The sequence below is a fragment of the Fusarium graminearum genome, chromosome 3 (assembly GCF_000240135.3).
Source record: "Fusarium graminearum PH-1 chromosome 3, whole genome shotgun sequence".
NCBI lineage: Eukaryota > Fungi > Ascomycota > Sordariomycetes > Hypocreales > Nectriaceae > Fusarium > Fusarium graminearum.
Genome location: NC_026476.1, coordinates 1,273,489 through 1,292,411, shown reverse-complemented (window position 1 = coordinate 1,292,411; position 18,923 = coordinate 1,273,489). Strand labels below are relative to the sequence as shown.

Here is an 18,923-nt window from a genome sequence, read left to right as displayed (position 1 = left end):
AAACTCCAAAGGTTGAGTTGCCCCCGCACAATGACAGTTCAGTTACTGCTTAGCGTTGTCATCGGGACCTCGGAGCCGCCATAGGTAAGACGCGGCGTATTACTATTTCGAACTCACTCCAACAAGGTTTGCTGTTCTTCAACCACGAGAAACCTTATCCCGTATTTCCCCAGAAGCTCGACCGCTGACGCCCTGTCAGGATTCACTATTCAGGACCCCTCTCGTCTATCAGTCACTTACATTCCAGTCGGCCAACCTGCCACCACTTAGCTTGGAAAAGGGGACTGATAGCCAAGGTTTTCTTATAAACGAATGTTCAAGGGCCACTCAAAATCAGGTTTTTGGAGATTTTCCTCTTCTCTTATCTATGAACCTCTGAGACATTGGTCTTGAGGGACTTCAGACAAACCCTCATTCTCCCACCCCAACCTCTCCGCTCGTCACGATGCCTTCTTGGACCATCACCAACGACGACAAGATGAGCAGTTGGCGGGACCAGCTCTCGCCTCGGAACTTGAGTTTCCGGGGCTTCAGAAGAGCTTCAGAGTCAGTAGCAAAGACAACTTCAACAGCGAAAACAGACTTTACCATGATGCATTATCCTGACCGGCCCACGAGGAGGATCACTGAGGCCGATATTCCCAATGACGAAGAGTGTAAAAAGACACTTGTGAGAATGAGAAAGGCTTCTTTTGCAGAGCAATTACACCATCGAAGACATGAATACCATATTCAACATCAAAATCAATTATCTCCAGTGCCAGAACCGGCAACCACGCCAGAAGAACCATTTACATTAAGACCGCCTACGTTAAAAGTGCCCCAAATCGAGCCTCCTCGGATAGAACCACCATCATCGTCACCACGACAGTTAGAACAGCCTCAGATGGAGGAGCCACGAACACAGCAACCGTCGAGATTAACGTTTGGTCCTTTCAACGGTTCATTCCGATCAGCTTACGGTTCACTTTCACCGGCTCAAGAAGAGCTAGAAAACGTCGACAACGATGAGCCTACAGAAACAACGCAAGGTGGACTACAAGTGCCAGAACCAACAATTGATATTCGAAAAAGTATCCTGGCTGTGGATGATCTCAACTTGGCAACGGGGCCAGCTGCTTCGCCAGTTGTTATCAGCGAAGCCAAAACTATCAGACTCGAACGAGTTGAACGAATCGATAACACCCCTACCGCTTCGCCATTCTCATCACCGCGACCCAGCAATGCTTCAATGACAACATTGCCCAAGCGAAAGCCATCAGTACAAATGGTCGCTATCCGTCCATCATCACAAGACTCTCAAAGGCGCAAGCCTTCTGTTCACACAGTTGTCGTCCGACGCCCTTCATCAAAACCTCATGTAGATGCCCTCAGCTCTCATCCAACTCTCTCATCTACTGCCACTCAAGTACACGTTCGACAGGATAGCTTGTCAGACCCAATGTGTCGCGTATGCCACAACGGAATCGCTGAGAGCTCCGGTACCTGTTCAATCTGCGATAGTGACTCGATGACAGCGACTCCCGTCGAGAGCAGTCCCAACCTTTCAAGACTTCATCATAAACCAACTGTCAAGAAGTACAACCGCCCTCCACCGCTGGTATCTCATTCTCTCAACGGCATCGCAAAACTCCACCGTCCCACAGCATCCCTCACATCAGACCCCGAGGCCAACCAAATCTCACCACCAGCTTCACCTAGCTCGCGCAGTAGCAGCACAGCTGAGACTGTCAAGAGCCTTGCTACCGGACCATCTGTTCCTCCAACGCCTATGTCAGCGCTGTCAACACCTGAGGTGTTCAAGAGGTTCAAGGAAGAGGTTGAGAATCGAGCCCAAGCAGACGATGGTCCTGCATTTGACGACCCTTGGATGGCCAAGTGTAGAACTCCAGAAGATGATGTTTATGAGGATGACTGGGCCGACTACTACTTTGACGAGCAAAACTTCAATGCTAGGCCAGGCAAACAAACACAAAGCCCAGCGCCCGATTTGCAATTCGTCGCAAGCCCAGTTTGCCCCGGCCCAGGTTGGATATGAAATTTACATAAGACGGGATCCATGTAAAAAGACTGTATAACGTGTGTATTTCAAAATTTAGGTAGCGGGTTGTTTTTTTCTATATCCCTGGTCAGATAGCAACAAGTATCTCTTTCAATCATGAGTCTATGTTTCTTCATAAACATTTCCTTTTCATCTCGTCGTGTCGTTCTTTTCCTCATCTTTCTCTATGTCTAAGTTCTGTTTCTTCCTCTATCCATTTACTCTATAGAATTTTAGTAACGGACAATCCACTTGAATCGCCGCCGTCTAGTTCTATCAAACCACCAGCTTCAAGTCTCTTCTTCCACTTGTTGCTCTCATATCGTGCAAAAATCATCGTCATGCGCAGTGTAACATCACTACTTGAGTCGTGCTCTTGCAGCGCTTCCGCAACGGGCGTGAACGTCCAGCGTCCAAACGCCCAGTTGAGGATGTAGCGACCTGATGCGCTAGGTTCTGGCTTGGGGATATCAGGGTCGGAGTTTGTTGGTGTGGTTGCGAGAGATACGAGAGCCTTGATGCGGTAGGCCTCGTCTTTGGGCGCGGAGGACAGGAATGCGATGAGCTTTTCGGTATTTATGCGGGATGAGGGATCGGCCTTGAGGACAACTGAGAGGACTTCAACTTCGCTCTGGTGATTGTGCGAGTGGCCATTCTTTGTGCCGTTGGAGTGCTCATGGCTGTGTCCGTTGGTCTTCTCGACATCCCCCTCTGTCAACTCTTGCGCCAAGCCACCATCCACACCGAAAATTATGTCCATGGGGACTTTGCCCTTGTCGCTCTTGACCTTGGCAACGTCCACCTCCAAATCACCAACTCGGTCGAGACACTCGTCGTATCGCAACATGCTAACGTTCTCCCACTTGTTGAAGACGATGAGATCCGTGTAGCGCGCCTGGATGCGGGCTGTGTAACTGGTATCCTCGTAGCCCTTCCAGTTCTCAACATCGATAACACTGATGACACCGTCAAGGATGTACTTTCCAGACTCGCGCGCAAGGCGGTTCACTTCAAGAGCGAGAGTCGCAGGGAAAGCAGAGCCGCTGGTCTCGATAACGATTCGGTCGGGGACGACGGTGTCTTCGAGTTCCTTGAGCGCGGGGCCAAGCTGGCCAACGAGGTTACAGCAGATACATCCGTTGAGAAGCTCCTGAACACCTGAGATGGAAGAGTTTGCGGCGAGTTGCGAGTCGACTGCGAGATCGCCGAATTCGTTTTTTAGGAGGGCGAGTTTGTAGTCGGGGTTCTGGGCGCGAAGTTGGGGAATGAGGTTGAGGATGAGGGTCGTCTTGCCCGAGCCCAAGAAGCCCGTGACAATGGTGATGGGGATTTGCGGCATTTCTATGTTTGCGACGTTATCAACTTTGAGGACAGTATGTCAAAAGTTTTGTTATAGGTAAAATACCTCTTCAGTCTTAGACAAACAATCAGTAATTGTTGGGTGATGGTCAGCCCATCAGGGCGGCCCGATAAGATAGACTTTTGCCCACTATCGGTCTTTATCAGACATGACCCCACCATATGCTAATTGACGTCACGTACGAGGTTGGACGAAGCTGAAGTTTCAGAAGGACAGGACAGGACAGGACGCTTTGATCTACGCCAATTGCGTATGCCAATGCCCAGATACAAGCCAAGGAAATATCGGTAGTTGAGGTTACTTTATAAATAAATACGATTAATCACCTGCCTCTTTCTCTTCCCGTTTCATAATCGTATTCGGAGCATCATCACTTTTCAGGAAACACAACCCGTATAAATACAGCAAAGATGACTTCTGAGAACAACAACATCAAAGAGGAGAGCTTCAAGACGCAGCTCGACAAGGCTGCAGACAACGCTCGCGAGATGGAAAACCAGAAGCCCAATCCCATCGTCGAGAAGAGCAAGTTCTCCAGATGACATTGTATCTGTAACAATACTAACATTTCCTCAGTCACGGAATATGTCCCTGCAGCCGCCAAAATCTTACCCGCTCGTCAAAGCCCTCCCAAGGAAGAAGACAAGCCTCCAGGACCTCCCGAGCGACCGCATCATGATCACAAGATTGAAGATTTCGTGAGGGACCAGCACAGAAGTCAAGGCATTGAGGGTGTTTTGGGACAGGCTTCCAATGACAAGTAATGATGTTGCACTTTTGGGGAGGCAGGGTTGCTGCGTATTTAGGCTTTCCGCGAACACGAATGAATGAGCTTATGATTCACATGCTTGATGTTTATTTGACGTGAAGCTGCATCCAGAAGTGCCGTGATGATCAACGCTAATAAACACATCAAGGATCGATCATCCTGGTCACAGAACGATCTTTGAGCCTCATGAGCTTTGGCATGACCTTGCCAATGATGTTAAAAGTCTCAGTCTACATGGATCTCGTTCCTGTGAGGCACCCAAGAGCCGCACCTTATGGAGACAACTCTAGCGAGCCACAGCGGCGCAAAACATGAGTGCAAGATTTTCACAATCAAGACAGCAAGCAGCACGCATTTACGGCAAAGAGCACGCTGGTTAAAATCCAGTCGCGCGCACAGCACAAAGCTACGATAGGTCAAGTAATCAAAATCCTTTTCAGGATGATGAGATGTCCCCCCTTCTTGGCATTACACCGCCTACAGAGATCGATGCGAAACATCGACGCTGGCGGAGAATTTCCTATATCCAAGGGTTATAATCTACTGAGCGATTCCCGGAATGGGAAAGGCAACGCGACACCGTGGGAAGTTAACCAAAAGGTCGGGTGAAGGTCGTGGCGGCTCAGAAAACAATTATAAATTGCTTTTTGATCTAAGGAGCACGAACAAAAGAGATCGGGAGAAGGTCGAGTTTATATAGGCGTTGAAAATTTTGGAAGCGGGGCTATTCTGTGTGCTTATTCAGCAGCGAACTCACCTACAGGTCTCCACTAAAATTTTCTATCACAGGTGGTTGGGAAGTGGACACAGCGGGACTGCAAATGGATATTGAGTGCTAAGCTTACCCTAGAAGTTGATACGATTTTTCATGCTCAACTCCGGCACTGAAGTAAAAAAGTGTATTCAGAATCATGATTCCTTTTGTTTACTTTATCTTCTTAGTGTACTTGAGAAACATGCGTCAGAAGTTGTTTAAATTAAATGATTGATTGCAATAGTTATGTACTCATTAGGGTGAATCAGGAGTTGTATGTCCTGTCGTCTTACACGCAAATCCACTCTAGCAGACACTGATTAGAAAATCATTACATCTGGGTCTTGACGTGTTGTCTCGAGGATATGATAAATTTGTACGAGGGACATTGGCGACAATAATCTCCAAGAGCGCAGTGCTACCTGAAATACTTAGTGGTTGGTACAATTTTAAAGACAACATTGCTTTCGGCAGCAAATTTGGCATGGGATTGGAGTCTTGTCAGGCTTGGTGAGATCCATCTTCAGGGTAACACGTTCGAGCATTTCAGATAATTTCAGGAACTGGTCTGCGCAGGGTAATTCATGCATACATACATAAAGTCTAAGTTACCAGTTCAATTCCATATGTTAGGACCAGTACTGTCTTGATGTGTATCGTCTATTAAAATGCAGGTCTATAGATAAGAATGCAACCATAAAATCACCATCCATCTAAGGCTTCCTAAGCCCCTTGCCCAACAGCTCGGTACCAACTTCTGTGACCAGCTTTTCATCAGGAAACTTGGACTTCTTTGCCAAAATGCTGTCTTGTGCACCAACTGCCTGGAGAAGGTCTGGCAGCTCTCCATCAAGTGATGTGCCATAAACCAAGTGACCTAACGCCAGCAACATCCCATGCAATGCCTCTGCAGACTTTTCCTCCAGAGATATGGCCTCCACTACTGACGCGGCGAGCTCTAGCTCATCATCTCCGGACAAAGTTGGCTTTGAGCTGCTCCTGGCTTTTCGGTTTGCCAGTGATAAGTTGAAGAGAAGCGATGAAGCTGCAACTCTCACATTGTTGTGGCTCTCATCCAGGAAACTGGACGAGACAAGAAGAATGATTGCCGCGCGCAACGAGCTGTCTCGCATGATTTCATCGTGGAACAGGGGCGTCGAGAAGAAGTTGCAGGCCATCTGCAGTGTCACAAGGCGTAGAGCATAAGGACAGTCTGTCTTCTGAGCAACGGACTCTAGTACGGCAAGAACTGTTTCATGGCTCTTCTCTTCTGCAAAGAAGCCACTGATTCTAGGGTCTGACAGTGCACATCTAAATAGGTCGACAATTGTGAAAAAAATATCGATGGGTAGTGATGCGACTGAATCTTTGACGAGACTAGACAAATGGCCCATGTCAGGAATAACTGCATTTGAAGGACCGTTCTTTGTTCGATCTTCCAGATATTGCTTGAGGGCCTTGACCTCGGGCTTACTGGCAACCTCAGAACCCATCTTCACCATAAGCTTATCCAACGGGGGAACCTTTGTGTAAAGCACTGGCTTTGCATTCGGATTTGAAAAAGTAGGAAGACGTAGTCGCTCATGAGGATGAACAGGGTGGGCCATCTGAACGAGAAGCTGTACATTGCCTCGAAGAGCAGCTGGGTCAGCCCCTGACCACCTGTTTTCTTCCTTGCCATGAAGGAAAGTCACGATAGTGGGAGTTGCTCTGATCGAGTATCGACTTCCGATTTCATGCTGCTGAGGTTGCGAAATGTCGACTTTCATGAGAGTCGCCTTATCACCAACTTCCTCCGCGAGTTCATCATAGATTGGGTAGAGCGTTTTGCAAGGCGGACATGTGGCTGATGTGAAGAAGACGACAGCACATGAGTTCTTTGCCTCGCCCATCAAACGATCAAATTCAGATGCGTTGGCAATGTTCTTGATAACGTGCTTTGGTGCTGCAGCTGGTGCCTGAGAGCTCTCCTGTAGCCCGAGAATAGAGCCACCCTGTCTTCCGGCATTGATCCCTTGAGTAAGCTGAGGAAGCAACATTCGACCCATGGGCGAGTCGAGGACAGCCTGTGGCATCTTGACAATGTGTTCGGGAATACCCTTTCCGAGCAGAAAGTTTACAAACGAATCTGAGAAGTTATTACAGTTGTGATGAAACAAGTCGTACGCCTATACATTGTCAGATTTGAGCGCAAATGAGATATCGGTTGGCAATACCTCTAGTGTAAAGATTGGTCTTAGAGAATCTAGAAACTCTTCAATAACATCGATAGGCAGGTTCGTCTTGCCAAGCGGAATCCGTTGTAGTGGCTGACCGAGATGCGAGGAGCCCGGTCTGATTGCGATGATGCCTCCATCGTAGACATACTCTTTGCCGTTGAGTTCTATCGAGGTGTGGTATATGGCATCGAGTTGGAAGCCCAGGATGCCCATAGACATTTGACGAGCTAAGCCTCGTGAGAGGTCATAGACAAAGAGTTGCACATCCATCTCTTGTCGCTGAGTTAAGGTGATGAATCAATCTGATGCGCGTAGGTGTCGCAAGAACGAGACGATGTCTTATGTATAGTGTTAAGCCTAGGAAAAAAATTAGGTGAGAGTAAAAGTGGTTGTCATTATGATATTAAAAATCTAGGTAGGTGGTGGAATTAATCTATCAGTCGCAAATGAAGCAGGCAACATTGCGTACGACTGGAACATTCTGGAGGCGCAGACTGAAAGAGGTCTACGTAGGAGGCAAATCCAGGCCTTGTGATGATTACAGCAATAAGCGCAATAACACGGAGGTTTGTTATTAGACAGGCAGATAGCAATGAAAAATTTCAAAGATGGATAAAAAATACAAGACTTTACCATTTGTCGTCGGTCAACACTTTCTCAAACTTCATGACATCAAAAACGTGTCTCATCCTGACGATTTAGCGGTGGGGCTCGGGGGTCTAGACATCCAAAATTAGGCGAGTCTTCGCTTTTAGGGGCGTGGAGATCGTTTTTCTTAGGGAAGAATAGCCCCTGACAGATGCAGATGCGGCGTACGCCATCGCTATGGCCGTGAAGGTGCGGGTGCTTCTAGATGCAGATTGGCTACAAGATGCCAAACCAAACCATTTCCGTCTGTCAAAAAAGTATACGACCCCCCTTTCCCTTTCCCTTTCCTCTCATTGTTATCTGCAGCATTGATTGCCAGCTTGTCAAAAGACCATTTGTTCCTCATCCCTTTTTTTTTAATTGGAAATTAATTCCTCTCCAATCCCCTCCTCCTCCAAGTCGCCCTCATTTTGACATTCCTGCCCCCTACCTAACAAGGGACCCTTCGATGCTCAACCGAGTCCAGGCCCTTTAAAGACAATCTTATCTCCCTTTCGCGAGACCCGCGCTCATGAGAACACCCGTATCGCCCACTTCATCAAAGTTGCCAGGCTTCGATCCCCACGAAAAACCAGACCGATACAAGTTCAAGCCTAAGAGGCAAGGCATCATTGGCAGGATGAAGGAATCCTGGATGACGCAGTCCCAGCGCACGAGGTGGATTAAGACTGCCGCCATCGTTTTTGCGATTGTTACCCTCTTCTACTTTATTTCCCCCAAGGGTGTTGAAGTGTATCACGAAGGTACGCCGAGTGGAGGTAGTAGCAGCAGTCGATCGAGTCTCAATAACCTCATGCTAACGAACCGACAGTTACCAAGCCTGCTCACGCAATCAACAATGGACAGTCACCCTCGGATTCTTCTTACGGCACCGATCGATGCGCCAAGTCCTTCTCCAAGGACAAGCCTATCGTCCAGTATGTTCTCATGATCGACGCCGGCAGCACTGGTTCGCGAATCCACGTCTACAAGTTCAACAACTGCGGTCCTACACCCGAGCTTGAGCATGAGGAGTTTAAGATGACCGAGAAGGAAGTTGGCGGTCTGAGCAACTACAAAGGCAATCCTGTGGCCGCCGCTAAGAGTCTGGATCCTCTCCTCAAGGTCGCCATGGACACTGTTCCCAATGCTCTCAAGGGCTGCACTCCTGTTGCCGTCAAGGCCACCGCTGGTCTCCGAATGATTGGAAAGGAAGCCGCCGACGCTATCCTCGACGAAGTCAGACGCCACCTTGAGCAAGATTACCCCTTCCCTGTTGTCGACAAGGAGAACGAGGGCGTCGTTATCATGGACGGCTCTCTGGAGGGTGTCTATGCTTGGATCACTACCAACTACCTGCTTGGCAAGATTGGCGGCCCCGATAAGAGCGAGACCGCCGCTACCTTCGATCTTGGTGGTGGTTCTACTCAGATTGTTTTCGAGCCTACTTTCAAGGGCGCCGCTGACGGTGGCATGCCTGAAAAGCTTGCTGAGGGTGACCACAAGTACGACCTTGACTTTGGTGGCCGTCACTTCGAGCTTTACCAGCACTCCCACTTGGGTTACGGTTTGATGGCCGCCCGCAAGGCCATTCATGGAGCTTTGATCAAGGACCTCACCGCTTCCAAGGGTGCTGACAAGAGCTGGTTGAAGGAGCCCATTGTCAACCCTTGCATTGCCCCCGGAATGACCAAGGCTGTTAACGTCACCTTGGACGGCAGCGAGGATCTGACTCTGGTTACCTTTACCGGACCCTCTCAGCCTGCTCCTGCTCAGTGCCGCAACCTGGCTGAGAAGATTCTCAAGAAGGACGAGAAGTGTGATCTTGCCCCTTGCTCTTTCAATGGAATTCACCAGCCTCTGCTGTCCAAGACCTTCAGCAAGGAGGATGTCTACATCTTCTCCTACTTCTTCGACCGCACTAAGCCCCTGGGCATGCCTGACTCCTTCACTCTCCGCGAGATGCACGATCTCACCCAGACTGTTTGTATGGGAAAGACTGCTTGGGACGTTTTCACCACCGTCCCCGAGGCCATGACGGAGCTCAACGACCGACCTGAGTGGTGCTTGGACCTCAACTTCATGATGGCCCTCCTCCACACTGGTTACGACATGCCTATTGATCGTGAGGTCAAGATCGCCAAGAAGATTAAGGGCAACGAGCTCGGCTGGTGCCTCGGTGCTAGGTATGTTTTGTCATTAATAAGTTTTTGTTCTTTGCTAACATCATTTGTAGTCTGCCCCTTCTTGCTGGCGGTTCTGGCTGGTCTTGCAAGGTCAACCAGATTGCTTAAAGGTATACCACAGGATACAAGGCGTTGAATGGAGATGCATAACGTTTTTCTTTTTACTATTAGAGCGGTTCTTTACGAACGGCAACGACTTTTGGGATATGGCAAAAATCATGGCAATGAACCATCGGCATCATGAAGTTAGTATGGGCTAGAATGCAAGTGTGGATTGGCTTTCTACGGGAACTGGAGTCCTCGCCTTGTCATGACGTGTAGATTATTATAGAAATATTTAATACAGGGTACCGGCCTCAAACCGGCGCGGTCACCATGCCCAGGACATCTTCTATGACATCTTCAGGACCAATGTCTTCCAGTAGTGCTTCTACTGCTTCTATTCTACTGCCCCATTGCATACTCCTTTCCTTTTCTGGAGGTGTCAACTGGATTCGGTGCAAGTAAACCTTGGAAGTAGCAAGTCTAACAAGAGCTGGCGTTACAAAGTCTAGGCTATGCAAAGCAGCAAGACAGCGTATTAGTTGGCCGAAGTGCTTCGTAGCCGTAGGGCTCATGCCTCCAGCTACAGCTCGGTGCATACGAAGAAATGAAACAATGTTCATCTGGTAACGTGTAACCTCGATATCCACTTGGGCCTCTTTACTCAGCGAGCCAAGGTAGCTGATGTCCTGTTAATGGTTAGTTGTGTACCTATTAACATGAGAGGAAACAACATACAGTCTCGACGATCAAAGGTGGGGTTGATGTGGTTCCCTCACCAGGGCCCCTTTTTACGACACTTCCCGTCGATGCGGTGTCTGCATCGTTACCAGCATCAGCTTCATCTAGATTAACGAAGCCATCCTCGGGATTGTGCCAATAAGTTATATATAAAAAGTCATTCAAGTGCGCCGTTACACGAGCCTCGCCTCCACTGGCAGCCTGTAATACCGGAACAAAGACAAATTGCTTCGGGGCAGTTTGTACAGACGTTCGTGTAAAGATGCGACGGGTTCGGAGAAGTTCTAGGGCCTGGATCTGAACGGCTTGTGGTGCTCGGTCGAGATTTTTTGCAAGAACGACGTTTGCTATCTGAGATGCGAATGCGCCGCCGGGAGTAAGAGGGCTTAGCGGTGTGCGCGGATGCGACGTCGATGGCCTCGATGTAAAGTACGAATCAGGGTTGCGCAATACTGTAGGCGAGTGGCTTGAAGGGGAAGCCTGATTGCCGAGGAGAAGAGCAGAGGCAAAGTCTTCAAGGGTCGTAGTGGGATTACAGTCGATAACAACCCAGCTAAGTCCAAAGGTCTTTGTAGCCACCAGTTGTAGTTCCTGTATCAAGTCGTCGATAGCTTCAGAGGGTGTGCTAACAAGGCAATGTTCGCGACTAATCAGACAGAGAAGTAAGGCCAGCTCGAGATCGCTCAGAGCATGGACCTTGTTAAGAAGGCCGTCATCTGCCATGATTCAGCCGTATTAGCCTCGGTGATACATCCATGAGGTCTGGAGAGTTGATCGTTGAAGCTCACCAAAAATGGTAACTAACTACTAAGTAAAGCATCCCTCCCTTAATCGTGGCTGGTCGGTGTCGCATGATAGAGCTGCATATGATGTCACGTGGAGATGCACAAGGACAAACCACCGGTGGATTGGAACCCACTTCTTGACTTATGCATGCCGCTAAACTAATGCGCGACTAGCGCTATATACATCACCTCGAGCGACGGACGAGGCTGCGACATTGGTACCTCCGCCCACCGTCATCTGCTGCCGCCATCTCCAAACAACACCAACCTTTTGCGAATCCGACATTTCACGACTGGACTCTTGTGCCAGATCATATACGATAGCAGAGTGTCTGCTATCCTACGATCAAACAGAGCGACTCAAACGATAGCGAATTCGGGCTTCAGAAGAAGCTAGATACCCGACGGCGCCTCGACAATTGTGCTTCGAAGGCTTGAGATAACGTCATTGAGCACCGCTCCCCTTTTACAAACGATTATTCACCATGTCTTCTCGAAAGAAGGTTCTTCTCAAGGTGCGATATGACAGGAAAATTGTCCAGAATTCTCCGAGAACTTGAGTATTAATACAAGAGTGGAATAGGTTATCATCTTGGGCGATAGCGGTGTTGGAAAGACCAGCTTGATGAACCAATATGTACGTAACTCCAGCTGAAACCGATTGGAATTGCCCGTTACTGATATCTATTCCGTGATGATAGGTCAACAAGAAGTTCAGTGCGAGCTACAAGGCTACTATCGGCGCCGATTTCCTGACTCGAGAGGTCCTGGTCGACGATCGACAAGTTACTATGCAGGTAGGACAAGGAGGCACAAGTTCTACCTTTTTGAGATAAAAAAACTGATTGTTCTGGATAGCTTTGGGATACTGCCGGTCAAGAACGATTCCAGTCCCTCGGTGTTGCGTTCTACCGAGGCGCCGACTGCTGCGTTCTAGTCTACGACGTCAACAATGCCAAGAGTTTCGAGGCGCTGGACAGCTGGAGAGACGAGTTTCTCATCCAGGCTTCTCCCCGTGACCCTCCCAACTTCCCATTTGTTAGTGGTCCATCAGATTGGATGAATGAAGTGTGCTAACGAGGTTTAGGTCGTGCTTGGTAACAAGATTGATGTCGAGGAGAGCAAGCGAGTTGTAAGCCGACCGGAGCATGTATACTGATAGTGATCTAACGTCTTCAAGATTTCCAACAAGCGAGCCATGACTTTCTGCCAGTCCAAAGGCGACATTCCTTACTTTGAGACAAGTGCCAAGGAGGCCATCAACATTGACCAGGCTTTTGAGGGTGAGTGTTTTTTCGCTGGTTGTTGTTTATAGCTAACAGTCTGTAGTCATTGCCCGTAACGCTCTAGCCCAAGAAGAGTCTGAAGAGTTCAGCGGCGACTTTGATGACCCGATTAACATCCACATCGAGAACGACCGCGATGGCTGTGCTTGTTAAAGTGGATAGACGAATAGCGGTGGAGAATGCTGGTTGTGTCATGGGGTGCGCAACAGCTTTGGTGAAGAGGAGGTGGATCATTGATATTGCCTGGAAGTTGCATACTGAGGCAGCCCGGGTTTAGTCTTTTTGTTTCTCATTGGTGTTCATACATGGATGCGAGTTCTCTCTCTTTTAAATCATGTCTAGTTCTTGGTGACAGTGCTGTCAATCTCATTGGTATCTCAAGGTGTTGCTTGTGTAGGTGATGTCCCACTCTTGATATCTTGACTATGTATGAAGATAGCCGGGAAGATGAAGCCATCAGGCCACTAGTTGATCAAAGTCAATCCATTATCAATCCTAAGTCGAGCCTTAATCCAGAAATGGAAGCCTGAAGCTCGAACTGTCCATGTCCGAGGCATTGGACCCACTCAGCTCCGAGGCCTGCGGAGAGCTCCCAATGATAGCGACAAGTACCCCGGATTTCAATGTCCCCACTCGTCATTTCTCAAGCCGTGAGAGGTTCAAATCGTGTAGTCAGCAGCCGCGAACCTCGGCTCCATCGAACCTGGACATTCGATGATGTGCGGAGAAGTTGGAGCTGGACAAACCTGGGGTAGAATTAATTTACTGTAGCTTGTACTCTGTTTCTTCATATCTTGAGACAATCCCTTTTCTCTTTCTGCTTTTTTTATTCCTCAAGATATTGCTGTTGAGACTCTCTGCCTCTTCACTTGTGACGACTATTACCCCTTACTACGCCACACTATATAATCACCATCCACAAGTCCACATCAGAACGTTATCATGTCTGCGCGAATCCCAGCCATTGTACGCGCCGTTGTCCTTTGATGTAGCTGAGACGAACATAGAACTAACATTGATAACTTAGGCTGCTAACCGTGTCAGCGATGCTGCTAAGAAGCAGCTTGACCTCGTCGCCAAGTTTGTCGAGGAAGAATGCATTCCGTTAGTCTCAATCCCACACTCGCGCAAACTCATTTCTAACCTTTAACAGTGCCGACCCCGTAGTGGAAGCCCTTGCTGGCGAGGGTGATGCCCGCTGGGAAGGTCACCCATCCATCATTGAGGATCTGAAGGAGAAGGCCCGCAAGCTCGGTCTCTGGAACATGTTCCTCCCCAAGGGTCATTACAAGGAGTCTCCTGGCTGGACTAACCTCGAATACGGTCTCATGGCCGAGTGGCTCGGTCGCTCACACGTCGCGTCCGAGGCTTGCAACTGTGCTGCCCCTGACACAGGTAACATGGAGGTACTGGCCAAGTACGGCAACGACGCTCAGAAGGCCCAGTGGTTGAAGCCTCTCATGGATGGAAAGATCCGCTCAGCTTTCCTCATGACAGAGCCCCAGGTTGCTTCCTCAGATGCCACCAACATTGAGTTGAGCATCCGTCGCGAGGGTAATGAGTATGTTCTCAATGGACAGAAGTGGTGGTCTAGCGGTGCTGGTGACCCACGATGCAAGATCTACATTGTCATGGGCAAGACAGATCCCGATAACAAGGACCCCTACCGTCAACAGTCCGTTATCCTGGTTCCTGCTGAGACACCCGGTATTACTATCAACCGTATGCTCAAGGTTTACGGTTTCGATGATGCGCCTCACGGCCACGGCCATCTCACATTCAACAACGTGAGAGTGCCTGCCTCTAACCTTGTCCTTGGAGAGGGACGCGGATTTGAGATTATCCAGGGTCGTCTCGGACCTGGCCGTATCCACCATGCTATGCGCAGCATTGGTGCTGTAAGTTACCTGAACCATCATAACAGGAAAACTATTCTAACAATACTATAGGCTGAGCGCGCTCTTGACTGGATGCTCCTCCGAGTCAACGATGAGTCCAAGAAACCATTTGGCAAACTCCTCCGCGAACACGGTGTCATTATTGAATGGATCGCCAAATCTCGCATTGAAATCGACGCTGCACGCCTCATTGTTCTCAACGCAGCCATCAAGATGGACGACCTAGGTCCCAAGAAGGCCCTCAAGGAGATCGCAGAAGCAAAGGTTCTCATTCCTCAGACAGCGCTCACTGTTATCGACCGTGCTATCCAGGCCTACGGTGGTGCGGGTGTCTCTCAAGATACCCCATTGGCGTACATGTGGGCTGGTATCAGAACGTTGCGACTGGCTGATGGACCAGATGAGGTGCATCTGCAGCAGATGGGACGCAACGAGAACAAGCGCAGCGCGGAGGCAACTGCTACGATTAAGATGCAGAGAGCCAAGACCGAGGAGTTATTGAAGGCTTATGGTGTCGAGAGACTTCAGCCCGGTGCCAGGATACAGCACAAAGCCAAGTTGTAAGGTTATAGTTGGTTGAGTTAATAGCCACACATTTGTTTGTTTGCTTGAGCATTGACGATTAGAGTAGCTAAGCTGTTGGTTTATTGAAAATTCATGATATTTTATAGGTTGCGCTCTGACCACAGCCAATTCCAAAGTCCATTAACCTGGTCAATTGCCAGTTCCAGGTAATACTGTAAACCTAGTGCCTCCTATTTGATATACGGGCGCACCCGCACTGATCTTGATTGAAGTAACAAAGGCATGTAAACACAAATGTCCTCCGCCAACAACAATAACAAAAGAAGAACGGATAAGCGATTCAGCCTATATTAGTTTGAACAGATGTCATTGGGCTTCAGCTTAGTTGGGTGCTATAGTGCGAAAGGATATATCCGTTGTCCTATGGATGTTGTTTCACACATTCAACACGCTCAGTTGTATCGATGTATCATTTACTCCTATTATGAGTCAAAACCCAACCCCTTTCCTCCTAGAATCATACCCTCAGGGTCCAAGCTATTAAACAAGTCATGCCATGGACTCCTATTACCCCAGTGATGGCGCGCTGTTCACGGCGTGCCCGCGTTAAACATAGGCTTCAGCGTGCTATTTCTCACAGTGGAGTCTGTTACAGGCCTTGCCCTGTACCTCTGTACGTATCCGTTCATTCCAGCAATTAGCACAGTAGAACGCCGCAACAACCAACGTCATCCGATCGCTACTACCCCCGTATCCTTGCAATTTTCACTAATCGCCCGTTGCCCCGTCAACGTCACGTACCGTTTACTTTGCCTGCTAATTTTCTGCTAGTTGTGCATGGCACACCTATTTCATAGACGGCACTACCCTTAACATAAAGAACTCGCAACTCATCACAATTGTTTCTTTCACCTTCACTCTCACATACACATACAAAGAATCAAACAACCGTCCACTACTACATCTCTCTCTCAATCGATCATATACCTCTCTTCAACATACACCCTTCGCTACTACTTTCAACGACTTCATCATGTCTGCCAAAGTTCTCGCTGATAAGGACGCCAACGCTACCATGACTGAGCAGCCAGCCGTTAAGGACGTCAAGAGCATGGAGTACCACCGTCAAGCCTTCCACTCCAAGATGGCTGACGACGAGACGTAAGTAACTTTCCTCAAGAGATGAGTATCAGTTCCTAACGTTGAAGCAGTGACAAGTATGTCTCGCCATCCGACGGCATCATGAGCCCTTGCTCCCAGAAGATCAACGCTCTACGAAACAAGCACGCCAGCAAGTTCGTCTCCCCATTCTCCTTTTTCCTAGTATCAACCAGCTAACAATTCTTTCCAGAGCCAAGCCCAAATCTCTCTTCGCCCAAGCGAGCGCTAAGAAACTCCAAGGCGATAACCCCTTTGGCGCAAGGCCAGCACCAACCAAGGGTGCCTTCCAGCTATAAAGCATCGTTTTTATCTTCTTCGATTAGAGTATATCCCACTGGCTCGGGATGCCCCTTTTGCTTTTTTGCTGGTTAGTGGCTGTTAGCCCACGGTGTTTATTTGAACCGCTGGAGGTCTGGTCTAGGGCGTTTGGTGTTCACTTGACGTACACATATACACGCACATCAATAGTGGTGTGGGATTACACACTTTGGGTTGTAATGACATGATGCAATGACAGGGCTTGGCTTGGCTCTTTTCTGGTGGCCGGTTTATACACGATCTTTATCAATACAACATGTTTGATATACAAACATTGAACTTGTGTGATATTGGACATGATGACGTTTTTGTTGAATTTTTAAAAGAAAAGTGTATACATCTATGCCTTCCAGGCTGTACAGATGTACACAACATCCTCATCCGCCACAGGGTGACTCAGACCAACTCGTTGCGGAATATGTCTTGCACTGGCACCCCACACCATAGCATACTTGAACGTATCTTTGAGAGTTCTGTGAATACGATCACACACATCTTCGATAGTGCTGTTGCTGCGAACGATTAGTGCCTCGCCGAAATCGGGCTCTGCACCCTTGCGTTTGGTGTAGATACGGATCAGCTTGAGCTCCTTCCAGCATCTGTCAATGACATCCTGGATACCGAGATCGTCCTCGCAACTCATGACGACTGTGTGGTCCTCACGCGCCAGCTGGTCGAGGAAGTCGAGTGAGACACTATCGATCTTGTTGTAGACGTACAAGCACTTGATGTACTTTCTGTGGTCCTTCATAATAACATCGATAAAGTCGTCGACTGTGGCGTTCTCATCACGCACAAGAACCTCGCAGTTGAGGATCTTGTAATCTCGCAGAATGTTGTAAAGCATCTTCTCGTCCAGCCTCTTGGGAGGGGACGAGAACGTGATTTTCATACCACCCGCTGTCTTGACCTTGAGGTAAATGTTGCTACAAGTTTCATATTAGTAGCGGTTCAAAATTGTCTCGATTTGAGTACTTACGGTGGTTCTCGGTTGAGACGGATACCGACTGCCTCCAATTCAGCCTCCAGCAGCGCTCTTTGCTCAGCCTTCTTGGTAGCATCGAGAACCATGAGAATAAGATCACTGGTCTTGGCAGCCGAGATAACTTGCCGTCCTCGACCCTTGCCTTCGGAGGCACCCTCGATAATACCTGGAAGATCGAGAAGCTGAATCTCAGCACCGCCATACTCGAGCACACCAGGAATGGCTGTCAAGGTTGTGAAAGCATAAGAGGCAACCTCAGATCTTGTCTTTGTGACCTTGGATAAGAACGTCGATTTTCCTACAGAGGGAAAACCGACAAGGGCAATTCGCGCATCACCACTTTTGCTCACATCGAAACCTGAACCGCCACCACCTCCGGCTCCAGGACCAGGCTCCAGCAGTTGCGCCCTTAGTCGAGCAAGTTTTCTGAAATTGTCAGTATAATTTGGTTCGGTGCACTATTAGAGATGAAGAAAGTAGAGCCAAATTTACTCGCAAACAGTACTGTTGGATCAATGAATTGAGACTTACCCTTTTAATAGACCCAAGTGATATTCTGGACTACGTTAACACTGCTGCACAATGAAATGAGACATCCATGGAAACATACCAGTTGCCTTGTTTTCTAAAAGTAAGTTAGCAAATATTCTCTACTCGAAAGACAATATGTGTTGAATGAAGATATGCGTGGCCAACTTCAGGTTGGGTGTAGATCTCATGATGGCCTGTGATAGCCATCACAAACCTCCACCCCAGTCATTCTCCATGAGAATTCCCACATAGTTTGGCTTATCCAGACTCATAAAGATTGCACTTCTCACTCACTTTGCGTCCTCTTCATCTCCTCCTCAATCCTATCGCCATGTCAGTGATGCCCCGCCATTATCCTCAGGAATCAACTTACTCCTTGATCTTTTCCGTGATGTTCACCATCTTGTCGTTTGTTTGAGACGCAGGTTCGTCTGTAGAAACACCTAGAAAAATAAAGACAGATCAAACAGAGTATAAGTCTCGTTTCCTCGACGCCTGTCTAAGATCTAAATCATGAGTGGGGGGTTGAAGGCCTGATGAAGTGGTGGCAGAATTCGAATATCGAGCTCCACAGGTGCTGGAAGTCAGCCTCACCGCTTTCCTTTTCTGACATTCAACTCTCCCCCAGAATCTTTCACAGCCAGCCTTACATCACCAGCACAGGCTTGTCGCGTTGCCACCACAACGACTTTTCG

The 18,923-nt window shown here is 48.5% G+C and overlaps 10 protein-coding genes across 10 annotated transcripts; 6 read left to right on the top strand and 4 right to left on the bottom strand.

Moving 5' to 3' along the window:
* Window positions 1-445: 445 nt before the first annotated feature.
* FGSG_05146 (uncharacterized protein) lies at window positions 446-2,038 on the top strand (the record flags this gene model as incomplete). Its single annotated transcript, XM_011325345.1, has 1 exon — window positions 446-2,038. The coding sequence occupies one exon, from the start codon at window positions 446-448 to the stop codon at window positions 2,036-2,038; it is 1,593 nt and encodes a 530-aa protein (XP_011323647.1).
* Window positions 2,039-2,264: 226 nt separating this feature from the next.
* On the bottom strand, window positions 2,265-3,380 carry FGSG_05145 (uncharacterized protein; the record flags this gene model as incomplete). Its single annotated transcript, XM_011325344.1, has 1 exon — window positions 2,265-3,380. One exon carries the CDS (start codon window positions 3,378-3,380, stop codon window positions 2,265-2,267), a length of 1,116 nt encoding a protein of 371 aa, XP_011323646.1.
* Window positions 3,381-3,770: 390 nt separating this feature from the next.
* FGSG_12691 (uncharacterized protein) lies at window positions 3,771-4,243 on the top strand. Its single transcript, XM_011325343.1, has 2 exons — window positions 3,771-3,926; window positions 3,978-4,243. The coding sequence occupies exons 1-2, from the start codon at window positions 3,812-3,814 to the stop codon at window positions 4,163-4,165; spliced, it is 303 nt and encodes a 100-aa protein (XP_011323645.1). The 5' UTR covers window positions 3,771-3,811; the 3' UTR covers window positions 4,166-4,243.
* Window positions 4,244-5,637: 1,394 nt separating this feature from the next.
* FGSG_05144 (uncharacterized protein) lies at window positions 5,638-7,413 on the bottom strand (the record flags this gene model as incomplete). The annotated part of the gene is made up of 2 exons (XM_011325342.1): window positions 5,638-7,092; window positions 7,141-7,413. 2 exons carry the CDS (start codon window positions 7,411-7,413, stop codon window positions 5,638-5,640), a joined length of 1,728 nt encoding a protein of 575 aa, XP_011323644.1.
* An 889-nt stretch (window positions 7,414-8,302) lies between these two features.
* Window positions 8,303-10,342, top strand: FGSG_05143 (guanosine-diphosphatase; the record flags this gene model as incomplete). The annotated part of the gene is made up of 3 exons (XM_011325341.1): window positions 8,303-8,534; window positions 8,603-9,956; window positions 10,007-10,342. 3 exons carry the CDS (start codon window positions 8,303-8,305, stop codon window positions 10,062-10,064), a joined length of 1,644 nt encoding a protein of 547 aa, XP_011323643.1. The 3' UTR covers window positions 10,065-10,342.
* Window positions 10,313-11,462, bottom strand: FGSG_05142 (uncharacterized protein; the record flags this gene model as incomplete). Its single annotated transcript, XM_011325340.1, has 2 exons — window positions 10,313-10,687; window positions 10,737-11,462. 2 exons carry the CDS (start codon window positions 11,460-11,462, stop codon window positions 10,313-10,315), a joined length of 1,101 nt encoding a protein of 366 aa, XP_011323642.1.
* A 330-nt stretch (window positions 11,463-11,792) lies between these two features.
* FGSG_05141 (GTP-binding protein ypt7) lies at window positions 11,793-13,148 on the top strand. Its single transcript, XM_011325339.1, has 7 exons — window positions 11,793-12,039; window positions 12,108-12,161; window positions 12,226-12,321; window positions 12,383-12,562; window positions 12,612-12,656; window positions 12,705-12,807; window positions 12,854-13,148. The coding sequence occupies exons 1-7, from the start codon at window positions 12,010-12,012 to the stop codon at window positions 12,961-12,963; spliced, it is 618 nt and encodes a 205-aa protein (XP_011323641.1). The 5' UTR covers window positions 11,793-12,009; the 3' UTR covers window positions 12,964-13,148.
* Window positions 13,149-13,577: 429 nt separating this feature from the next.
* FGSG_05140 (uncharacterized protein) lies at window positions 13,578-15,374 on the top strand. Its single transcript, XM_011325338.1, has 4 exons — window positions 13,578-13,776; window positions 13,838-13,914; window positions 13,964-14,708; window positions 14,760-15,374. Exons 1-4 carry the CDS (start codon window positions 13,753-13,755, stop codon window positions 15,270-15,272), a joined length of 1,359 nt encoding a protein of 452 aa, XP_011323640.1. The 5' UTR covers window positions 13,578-13,752; the 3' UTR covers window positions 15,273-15,374.
* Window positions 15,375-16,266: 892 nt separating this feature from the next.
* FGSG_12690 (uncharacterized protein) lies at window positions 16,267-16,690 on the top strand (the record flags this gene model as incomplete). The annotated part of the gene is made up of 3 exons (XM_011325337.1): window positions 16,267-16,394; window positions 16,445-16,528; window positions 16,585-16,690. 3 exons carry the CDS (start codon window positions 16,267-16,269, stop codon window positions 16,688-16,690), a joined length of 318 nt encoding a protein of 105 aa, XP_011323639.1.
* A 362-nt stretch (window positions 16,691-17,052) lies between these two features.
* FGSG_05139 (GTP-binding protein 1) lies at window positions 17,053-18,630 on the bottom strand (the record flags this gene model as incomplete). Its single annotated transcript, XM_011325336.1, has 5 exons — window positions 17,053-17,638; window positions 17,692-18,123; window positions 18,292-18,322; window positions 18,523-18,551; window positions 18,602-18,630. The coding sequence occupies 5 exons, from the start codon at window positions 18,628-18,630 to the stop codon at window positions 17,053-17,055; spliced, it is 1,107 nt and encodes a 368-aa protein (XP_011323638.1).
* Window positions 18,631-18,923: the final 293 nt, after the last annotated feature.

Coding starts and splice junctions, on each gene's coding strand:
- FGSG_05141 (XM_011325339.1), top strand. CDS start 12,010: ATGTCTTCTCGAAAGAAGGTTCTTCTCAAG. Junction 12,040..12,107: donor GAAAGAAGGTTCTTCTCAAG/GTGCGATATGAC, acceptor AGAGTGGAATAG/GTTATCATCTTGGGCGATAG. Junction 12,808..12,853: donor CATTGACCAGGCTTTTGAGG/GTGAGTGTTTTT, acceptor AACAGTCTGTAG/TCATTGCCCGTAACGCTCTA.
- FGSG_05140 (XM_011325338.1), top strand. CDS start 13,753: ATGTCTGCGCGAATCCCAGCCATT. Junction 13,777..13,837: donor CTGCGCGAATCCCAGCCATT/GTACGCGCCGTT, acceptor TTGATAACTTAG/GCTGCTAACCGTGTCAGCGA. Junction 13,915..13,963: donor GTCGAGGAAGAATGCATTCC/GTTAGTCTCAAT, acceptor AACCTTTAACAG/TGCCGACCCCGTAGTGGAAG.
- FGSG_12691 (XM_011325343.1), top strand. CDS start 3,812: ATGACTTCTGAGAACAACAACATCAAAGAGGAGAGCTTCAAGACGCAG. Junction 3,927..3,977: donor CAATCCCATCGTCGAGAAGA/GCAAGTTCTCCA, acceptor ACATTTCCTCAG/TCACGGAATATGTCCCTGCA.